This window comes from Tachyglossus aculeatus, chromosome 1, assembly GCF_015852505.1.
Source record: "Tachyglossus aculeatus isolate mTacAcu1 chromosome 1, mTacAcu1.pri, whole genome shotgun sequence".
NCBI classification, from domain to species: Eukaryota; Metazoa; Chordata; class Mammalia; order Monotremata; family Tachyglossidae; genus Tachyglossus; species Tachyglossus aculeatus.
This window is the reverse complement of record NC_052066.1, coordinates 106,143,733-106,154,271: the sequence shown is the minus strand read 5'-3', so window position 1 is coordinate 106,154,271 and position 10,539 is coordinate 106,143,733. Positions and strand designations below refer to the sequence as shown.

The 10,539-nt window shown below is 56.5% G+C and overlaps 1 protein-coding gene across 1 annotated transcript; it reads right to left on the bottom strand.

Moving 5' to 3' along the window:
• Positions 1–8,288: 8,288 nt before the first annotated feature.
• INSM1 (INSM transcriptional repressor 1) lies at positions 8,289–9,920 on the bottom strand. Its single transcript, XM_038750857.1, has one exon. It carries the CDS (start codon positions 9,602–9,604, stop codon positions 8,330–8,332), a length of 1,275 nt encoding a protein of 424 aa, XP_038606785.1. The 5' UTR covers positions 9,605–9,920; the 3' UTR covers positions 8,289–8,329.
• Positions 9,921–10,539: the final 619 nt, after the last annotated feature.

The window sequence follows — 10,539 nt, the reverse complement described above, 5'->3', positions numbered from 1 at the left end:
TATGCTACAACTAGTCCAGATGTGATTTTCGAAACAGGTAGCCGGGCTAAAGGCAAGATCAGGTCGACATAATAGTCATGTCGGGTCACGACTTGCCCAGATTAGGAAAATCATCAGGATTGCGAACGAGTATGACGATAAATTTTTAAAGTGGCGGGTAGGGCCTAGATGTATATGTGTTGGGTAGGGACCGTCTCTATATGTTGCCGACTTGTACTTCCCAAGCGCTTAGTACAGTGCTCTGCGCACAGCTAGCGCTCAATAAATATGACTGAATGAAATGAATGTGTGTAGCCCTCCACCCCCACCCCCGGGGAAGAGATTATACATGGATGTTTACTTTAAACCTTTCCTAGAACAGCATCGGTCCTCTGTACAGATTCATTCATTCATTCAATCGTATTTATTGAGTGCTTACTGTGTGCAGAGCACTGTACTAAGCGCTTGGGAAGTACAAGTTGACAACATATAGGGACGGTCCCTACCCAACAACGGGCTCACAGATGGTCAGAAGTTTTGATGGGGATAATATAGAGCACTACCAGCATGCTAAAATTATAGCATTATAATTATAAATTATAAAATCAAGATCTATTTAGAAACTGAAGTACTTTCAGTAAAGAGGTGCCAAAACTTCATACCCCTAGGCCACTTCATCTGTTTAACAGTTACCCTGGGGCTGGATAGGTCCATTTGCGACTGTCCCCTAAGAATAATAATGATGATATTTGTTAAGCACTTATTATGTGCGAGGCACTGCTAAAAGCTCTGTGGGGGGATACAAGGTGATTAGGTTGTCCCACGTGGGGCTCAAGGTCTTAATCCCCATTTTCCAGATGAGGTAACTGAGGCGCAGAGAAGTGAAGCGACTTGCCAAAAGTCACACAGCTGCCAAGCGGCGGAGCCGGGATTAGAACCCACGACCCCTGACTCCCAATCCCCTGCTCTTTCCACGCAGCCACGCTGCTTCTCGTAGCTACGCTGCTTCTCATTCTTAGCCTGTTGGATCGAGAGGCAGGGAGGGGAGCTCAACACTAGTCATTCTGGGCATGTGGAAGAAGATTGGGTCTTCACCTACAACCCAGTTCTGTATGGGCTGACAGGGCATGCTCATCCTTCCTTTTTTTTTGTTATTCCCTCCTCCATTCCACCTCTATCTAAGGCCTGAAAACAGGGCATTTCTCATACTGGAGGTCATGGAACTTCTGAGGTGAGAGCTGAGTTGGACAGCTCCAATCGACATTATTTGATGAGGGTAGCATCAAAACGCTGAAGACAGCATGAACAGGCACGGGGGAGCTGGGGCACTTCTAGCATCTCATCCGCCTCCCTACATTCAACCCATCAGTGGTATTTGTTAAACGCTTACCGTGTGCAGAGCACTGTACTAAGCGCCTGGGAGTGGGGGGGTACATTATAACAGAGTTGGGAGACCCATTCCCAGCCCACAATGAGTTTACAATCTCGAGGAGGGAAGACATTCCCTCCCAGTCCTCAGCACCCGCTGGATGGCAAAAAGAAGGGTTGGATAGTTCCAAACAACTGTTTGTTAGAGATGGGGCCTGCAAGTTTGGCTGGATTTTGTTTTTTTTGTTTGTTTTTGGTGAGATGAGTGAGGGTAGGGTGAATGTTTGCCTCCAAGTGTTTTTCATACATTAAGAATTTGACTTTGAAGCATTGTAGTTGTGTGATTTCTGTAGAACCCAAAGCATATTCATTCAATCATATTTATTGAGCACTTCCTGTGTGCAGAGCACTGGACTAAGCGCTTGATTGTCCTGATAGGTGAACTCTAGAGGATATTTGCTTCCTTTACAAGTTTTACACTCTCCATATTCTATTTGTTAAATCAATTTCTTAAGTCGGCTAAACTGTTTGCAGTGAAGTAAACGCCGTGATCCTCCTTCAGATTTGCTCTCCTATTAATAATACGTTTTGTTTTCACAGTAACATTTTTAACCAGCTTCCAGTCGTAAAGTCCGCAAGCTCATTTTCGATAGAAATCGACCCTAAGATAGTCATAGCATTTACCGACCGCCCCCTGGGAGCGGTGCAAATTCATCTTTTCTAAATTTGCTTCCTCCTCATAAAGCTGGTGTCGATTAGCCCTACCTTCAGCATTTACAATCATCGGTCAGGGAAGGAGGAGATGGATGACCGAATGAATGGTACAACCTGTCAACTGAAACTGAAGCAATGTGGTCTAGTAGAGAAAGTCCAGGCCTGGGAATCAGAAGGACCTGGGTTCTAACTTCGGCTCCTACACTTGTCTGCTGCGTGATCTTGGGCAAGTCACTTCACTTCTCTGTGCCTCAGTGACCTCATCTGGAAAATGACTTGTGAGCCCCCTGTGGGACGTGGATTGGGTCCAACCAGACTAGCTTGTATCCACCCCAGCGCTTAGTACAATGTCTGGCTTAACAAATACTATTAAAAGAGAAAACTGAAAAGATAAACTAAGCCGTACCTGCCCCCGGCTTCTCCTCGGTTGCCGGGAGCCTCTTGCTTGATTCCGGTAGGAAGGGAAAGCGAGTTACGGCGCTTCAGTAATTCACTATTCCTGTGCAGTGGGTTGGGCTCCCACTGACCCTGCTGCCTTTCTTTTTCTATGGTACTGGTTAGGCGCTTACTATATGTCAGGCACTGTTCTAAGCGCTGAGGCGGGCCCCAGTCCATGTCTCAAGTGGCGTTCCCATTCGACAGATGAAGTAACGGACTCGCTCCCACCCTCTCTGCCGGGAGTTGCTTTTTCCCAGGTGTCCGTTGTGGGCAGGACATGTGTCTGTTTATCGTTAGATTGTATTTCTCGAGCACTTGGCACAGAGCTCTGCACACAGTAATAAATCAATCAATCAATCAATCATATTTATTGAGTGCTTACTGTGTGCACAGCACTATACTAAGCGCTTGGGAAGTACAAGCTGGCATAAATACAACTGACTGACAGGCTGGGCCGTGTCCTTGTAGTGGCATTTATAATGGCATTTATTAAGCACTTACTATGTGCAAAGCACTGTTCTAAGCGCTGGGGAGGTTACAAGGTGATCAGGTTGTCCCACCTGGGGCTCACAGTCTTCCTCCCCATTTTACAGATGAGGGAACTGAGGCCCAGAGAAGTGAAGTGACTTGCCCAAAGTCACACAGCTGACAATTGGCAGAGCCGGGATTTGAACCCATGACCTCTGACTCCAAAGCCCGGGCTCTTTACATTGAGCCATGCTTCTTCTTCTTCTTATTATTTCTTCTTCTTCTGCTGCTAGTCCTCTTGGCCTAGGTGGCCTCCTGAGAACCAAGCTGAGGACAGCCCCTTGCTCAACTTGGCGGAGCAACATCAGTGAGAGAACTGCTGACCAAATGGCCATGGCTGCCATGGGGCAACATCAGTGAGAGAACTGCTGCCCAAAGGGCCATGGCTGCCACAGGGCCTTGTCACCAAGGCGAGGGGCGGCATGGAGAGGATGGTTCCGGTGGCTGGGTGCGTGGAACCGACATGAAGGCCAGGTGGGGTGGGCCTCTGCAGAGGCCCAGGACTGACCCCTCCTCACATCTAGACTGTGAGCCCGTTGTTGGGTAGGGACTTCTTTTCATTGCTTGGTATAGTGCTCTGCACTCAGGAAGTGCTCAATAAATGCGACTGAATGTATGAATGAGTGGACATCTTGGCCCTGGGGGCCGCCTGCAGTTCTCCCCGTCGAGGGGAGGAAGGTAGATGGTGAAGCCACCTGGGCCTCAAAGTGGCGGCCGCCATCGCCTCGCTTAGTATAGTGCTCTGCACTCAGTAAGCGCTCAATAAATGTGACTGAATGTATGAACGAGTGGACATCTTGGCCCCGGGGGCCACCTGCAGTTCTCCCCGTCGAGGGGAGGAAGGTAGATGGGGAAGCCACCTGGGCCTCAAAGTGGCGGCCGCCATCGCCTCGCTTAGTATAGTGCTCTGCACTCAGTAAGCGCTCAATAAATGCGACTGAATGTATGAATGAGTGGACATCTTGGCCCTGGGGGCCACCTGCAGTTCTCCCCGTCGAGGGGAGGAAGGTAGATGGTGAAGCCACCTGGGCCTCAAAGTGGCGGCCGCCATCGCCTCGCTTAGTATAGTGCTCTGCACTCAGTAAGCGCTCAATAAATTCGACTGAATGTATGAACGAGTGGACATCTTGGCCCCGGGGGCCGCCTGCAGTTCTCCCCGTCGAGGGGAGGAAGGTAGATGGGGAAGCCACCTGGGCCTCAAAATGGCGGCCGCCATCGCCTCACTTAGTATAGTGCTCTGCACTCAGTAAGCGCTCAATAAATTCGACTGAATGTATGAACGAGTGGACATCTTGGCCCCGGGGGCTGCCTGCAGTTCTCCCCGTCGAGGGGAGGAAGGTAGATGGTGAAGCCACCTGGTCCTCAAAGTGGCGGCCGCCATTGCCTCACTTAGTATAGTGCTCTGCACTCAGTAAGCGCTCAATAAATGCGACTGAATGTATGAATGAGTGGACGTCTTGGCCCTGGGGGCCGCCTGCAGTTCCCCCCGTCGAGGGGAGGAAGGTAGATGGGGAAGCCACCTGGGTCTCAAAGCGGCGGCCGCCATCGCCTCGCTTAGTATAGTGCTCTGCACTCAGTAAGCGCTCAATAAATTCGACTGAATGTATGAATGAGTGGACATCTTGGCCCCGGGGGATGCCTGCAGTTCTCCCCGTCGAGGGGAGGAAGGTAGATGGGGAAGCCACCTGGGCCTCAAAGTGGCGGCCGCCATCGCCTCACTTAGTATAGTGCTCTGCACTCAGTAAGCGCTCAATAAATTCGACTGAATGTATGAATGAGTGGACATCTTGGCCCCGGGGGCCGCCTGCAGTACTCCCCGTCGAGGGGAGGAAGGTAGATGGTGAAGCCACCTGGGCCTCAAAGTGGCGGCCGCCATCGCCTCGCTTAGTATAGTGCTCTGCACTCAGTAAGCGCTCAATAAATGCGACTGAATGTATGAACGAGTGGACATCTTGGCCCCGGGGGCCACCTGCAGTTCTCCCCGTCGAGGGGAGGAAGGTAGATGGTGAAGCCACCTGGGCCTCAAAGTGGCGGCCGCCATCGCCTCACTTAGTATAGTGCTCTGCACTCAGTAAGCGCTCAATAAATTCGACTGAATGTATGAATGAGTGGACATCTTCTCCCCGGGGGCCGCCTGCAGTTCTTCCCGTCGAGGGGAGGAAGGTAGATGGGGAAGCCACCTGGGCCTCAAAGTGGAGGCCGCCATCACCTCGCTTAGTACAGTATTCTGCACTCAGTAAGCACTCAATAAATTCGACTGAATGTATGAACGAGTGGACATCTTGGCCCCGGGGGCCGCCTGCAGTACTCCCCGTCGAGGGGAGGAAGGTAGATGGTGAAGCCACCTGGGCCTCAAAGTGGCGGCCGCCATCGCCTCGCTTAGTATAGTGCTCTGCACTCAGTAAGCGCTCAATAAATTCGACTGAATGTATGAATGAGTGGACATCTTGGCCCCGGGGGATGCCTGCAGTTCTCCCCGTCGAGGGGAGGAAGGTAGATGGGGAAGCCACCTGGGCCTCAAAGTGGCGGCCGCCATCGCCTCACTTAGTATAGTGCTCTGCACTCAGTAAGCGCTCAATAAATTCGACTGAATGTATGAATGAGTGGACATCTTGGCCCCGGGGGCCGCCTGCAGTACTCCCCGTCGAGGGGAGGAAGGTAGATGGTGAAGCCACCTGGGCCTCAAAGTGGCGGCCGCCATCGCCTCGCTTAGTATAGTGCTCTGCACTCAGTAAGCGCTCAATAAATGCGACTGAATGTATGAACGAGTGGACATCTTGGCCCCGGGGGCCACCTGCAGTTCTCCCCGTCGAGGGGAGGAAGGTAGATGGTGAAGCCACCTGGGCCTCAAAGTGGCGGCCGCCATCGCCTCACTTAGTATAGTGCTCTGCACTCAGTAAGCGCTCAATAAATTCGACTGAATGTATGAATGAGTGGACATCTTCTCCCCGGGGGCCGCCTGCAGTTCTTCCCGTCGAGGGGAGGAAGGTAGATGGTGAAGCCACCTGGGCCTCAAAGTGGCGGCCGCCATCGCCTCACTTAGTATAGTGCTCTGCACTCAGTAAGCGCTCAATAAATTCGACTGAATATGAACGAGTGGACATCTTGGCCCCGGTGTCCGCCTGCAGTTCTCCCCGTCGAGGGGAGGAAGGTAGATGGGGAAGCCACCTGGGCCTCAAAGTGGCGGCCGCCATCGCCTCGCTTAGTATAGTGCTCTGCACTCAGTAAGCGCTCAATAAATTCGACTGAATGTATGAACGAGTGGACATCTTGGCCCCGGTGTCCGCCTGCAGTTCTCCCCGTCGAGGGGAGGAAGGTAGATGGGGAAGCCACCTGGGCCTCAAAGTGGAGGCCGCCATCACCTCGCTTAGTACAGTGTTCTGCACTCAGTAAGCACTCAATAAATTCGACTGAATGTATGAACGAGTGGACATCTTGGCCCCGGGGGCCGCCTGCAGTACTCCCCGTCGAGGGGAGGAAGGTAGATGGTGAAGCCACCTGGGCCTCAAAGTGGCGGCCGCCATCGCCTCGCTTAGTATAGTGCTCTGCACTCAGTAAGCGCTCAATAAATGTGACTGAATGTATGAACGAGTGGACATCTTGGCCCCGGGGGCCGCCTGCAGTTCTCCCCGTCGAGGGTAGGAAGGTAGATTGGGAAGCCACCTGGGCCTCAAAATGGCGGCCGCCATCGCCTCAGACGCGCCCTTTGCGGGAGAAAAGGCGGGAAAAGGCCTCGGGCCACGAGGCCAGATCCGATCTGCGCATGCGCGCGCGCACACACCGCCCCCCCCCCCCCACGAGGCCCGAGGCCCGGACCGCGCAGCCGCAGTAACACACGGGGGGGGGGGGTGGCTTCCAGTATTTGAATTTGAAAATATTTTATTTGAATAAGTAAATAGTTATACAGTTGAAACGGTTCTATCGAAGCATCCTATAAATAGCTAACGATTAAGAAAATAATGTGTGTAGAAAAGAGATTGCATCTAAAAGTAAGAGCTGTCGGTGGCACAGGGGGGCTCGGCGGGCCGGGCCTCGCCGCGGGAGGACAATGGTATAAAAGTTAAAACCTTTTTCTTTTCTTTTCTTTTTTTTTAAACAGATCCCTTTAGAAAAAAGACCCTCTTCCAAAATGCACAGTGGAATGTCGCGAGTGGCGGGGAACAGAAAAGCGCGTAAAAAACAAGATCCGCAATCAAATAATCCTCTTCATAATTAATATAAATAAATAACGAATAAATAACAATGACCCATAAATCAACATATACATTTCGACGTAAACTCGGACGGTCCTACCTCAGCCAAGATCAGCAAACGAAAAAAAGGTCCACATCGAATATTAAGGCAGTTTCTACAGCATATTCCGACCCCCCCCCTTTCCCCATCCCCTCCCCCCCCCCCCAACAAACAACAAGTCAAGGCATTTGTGGCTATGCTAACGAAAACTCTTCTGTAAGCAGTTCTGATTTGTTCACATCCAAAAAAGAAATTTTTTTTTAAAAAAAGGTAAAGCCAGAATCCAGCGGTTCACAAGCCATAATAAAGCTAATCAGGTAAATTCGATTTACAGCCTGTGAAGTCTTTAAAGGCATTATTTCCTCGAGATCGACTCAAAACAACCCGTAGGAGGAGAGGGGACGGACGGGACGGGGATTTAGACGGGGCTTTCTAGGGACGGAAAACACATCCAGATGATTGGGAAGGGCGTATTTCGAGCGACTAAAAAAATAGGAAGGACCTGGGGGAAAGGAGGGGCGTGGGTGGCTTTGGGCCTCCCCGTGAAAACAGAAATAAATCGGCTTTTTCGTCATCCGATTAACTGGAGGAGGGTCTTGGGGTGGGGGAAAGGGAGGGAGAAAGCCTCAGGGAGGGGGTCATCACCACGCTACACGGAGAAAAAGACAACACTTTTCACGTTTCAGTTTTCACCACCCGGCGCGTTCTCGGAACGGAGAGAAGCTGTGGAGGGGGAGAAGCCAAAGTTGGGGGGGGGAGGGCTCAGTTTCCCCTTTTTGGGGGGGTTCTACAAGCGAAGGCACGGTCCGGGGCAGGGGGAGGGTCTCTCGCGGGGACGGGTCACAGGGGAAGGAGCGTCGAAGCGGTGTGGCTTAGTGGAGAGCCCGGGTCAGAGGTCACGGGTTCTAATCCCGGCCCCGCGTCGGCGGGGTGACCCTGGGCGAGTCACTTGAAGCGTCATCGGGGAGGAGGCCCTCACCACCACCACCAGTGCTGGGAACATAGTAGGAGCCGGACGGATGGGCCGGTTTTTCCCCTACTTTTTTCTTCCGACGGGCCCCGACGGGCCCTAGCAGGCGGGGCGGACGGGCACCTGGAGCAGAACGACCTGGCGGTTCTCGGACGGGTGGCATTTGTTGATGTGGCGGGTGAGGCCCGGGGAGCTGTAGAAGGTGGCAGGGCAGTACTTGCAGGGGAAGACCTGGGCGGCGTGCAGCAGGCGCAGGTGGCGTTCCTGGCCGGCCCCGGTGGGGAAGGCCTCCCCGCACACCGGGCACGGGTGGCACTCGTCGGGGGGGCCCTCCCCGTCGGCCTCGTCGGCCGCAGGGGCCTCGGGCCCGGGCTGCGGAGGCCGGGCCTTGCCCTGCAGGGCTTGGTGGTGGGCCAACAGGTGCTTCCTCAGGTAGGCCTGGCGGCGGAACTTCTTGCCGCAGTGGTGGCAGTCGTAGAGGCCGTCCTCGGAGCCCGACTCGGACACCCCGGGGCTGGGGGTGTCCCGGTCCCTCCCGGGCTCGGGGGGCCCGGGTTGCCCGGGTTGCCCCCCGGCCCCGCCGGGCGGGCGCGGCTTGTGCCAGCGGCGGTGCGACGCCAGGTTGGCCGGGCAGCTGAAGACCTTGTCGCACTCGGGGCAGCGGTACTCCACCCGCACGATGCGGGAGCACTTGTGCTGGGCCAGGGCGAAGGGGTCGGCGTACTCCTCCTTGCACAGCTGGCAGATGAACTCGCCCAGCGGCCGTCCGGCCCCTCCGACGGCCGCCCCGGCCGGGGCCGGGGCCTGCCCGCCGGCCCGCGCCCTGGCCGTCTCCCCCGGGGGGCCCTCCTTGATCCGCAGGCCCAGCACGGGCGAGGTGGTCACCTCGTCCTCGAAGTGCAGCCGGCGGATGGCCTTGGGCTTCTTGGCGGCCGGGGCCTTGCCGGGCCTGGGCCCCTCGCCCGCCGGGGGCCTCTTGCCCGGGGGCCTGGGGGCGGGCCCCGACGGGGCGAACGGGGCCGAGGTGCCCATCTTGGGGTCGCCGCTGCCCGGGGCCCCGGGCCCCGGGCCGGGGAAGGACTCGGCCGACACGGGGGAGCCCAGCTCCAAGCCCCGCTCCAGGCACTTCTTCCTGTCGTGGTCCCGGCTGACGGGCCGCGTGGGGCTGGCCAGCGGCCCCGGGGCCAGGGCCTCGGGGTTCCCGAACTGCACGGGCCTCGGCGGGGCCGCGTGGGCCGGGGCCGGGGGCGACGGCGGAGGCGAGGACCCGCTGGCCGGGGGCGGCGGGGCCCGCTCCCCCAGTTGGCAGCAGCGGATGCGGTAGGAGGCCGGCGTGGGCCGCTTGTGCCGCTTCACCAGGAAGCCGCGAGGCATCCTCGGAGCACGGCGGGAACCGTCACCGGGCGGGACCGCTCTCCGGGCAGGACCGGTCACCGGGCAGGACCACTCTCCGGGCAGGACCACTCTCTGGCAGGACCGGTCACCGGCAAGGACAGGTCTCCGGGCAGGACCAGTCTCTGGGCAGGACCGGTCACCGGTAAGGACAGGTCTCCGGGCAGGACCACTCTCTGGGCAGGACCGGTCACCGGCAAGGACAGGTCTCCGGGCAGGACCAGTCTCTGGGCAGGACCGGTCACCGGCAAGGACAGGTCTCCGGGCAGGACCACTCTCTGGGCAGGACCGGTCACCGGGCAGGACCGGTCACCGGCAAGGACAGGTCTCCTGGCAGGACCAGTCTCTGGGCAGGACCGGTCACCGAGCAGGACCAGTCACCGGCAAGGACAGGTCTCCGGGCAGGACCGGTCACCGAGCAGGACCTGTCACCGGCAAGGACAGGTCTCCGGACAGGACCAGTCTCTGGGCAGGACCGGTCACCGAGCAGGACTGGTCACCGAGCAGGACCGGTCACCGAACAGGACCGGTCACCGGCAAGGACAGGTCTCCTGGCAGGACCACTCTCTGGGCAGGACCGGTCACCGAGCAGGACTGGTCACCGAGCAGGACCGGTCACTGGCAAGGACAGGTCTCCGGGCAGGACCAGTCTCTGGGCAGGACCGGTCACCGAGCAGGACCGGTCACCGGCAAGGACAGGTCTCCGGGCAGGACCAGTCTCTGGGCAGGACCGGTCACCCAGCAGGACCTGTCACCGGCAAGGACAGGTCTCCGGGCAGGACCAGTCTCTGGGCAGGACCGGTCACCGGTAAGGACAGGTCTCCGGGCAGGACCACTCTCTGGGCAGGACCTGTCGCCGGGCAGGACCGGTCACCGGCAAGGACAGGTCTCAGGGCAGGACCACTCTCTGGGCAGGA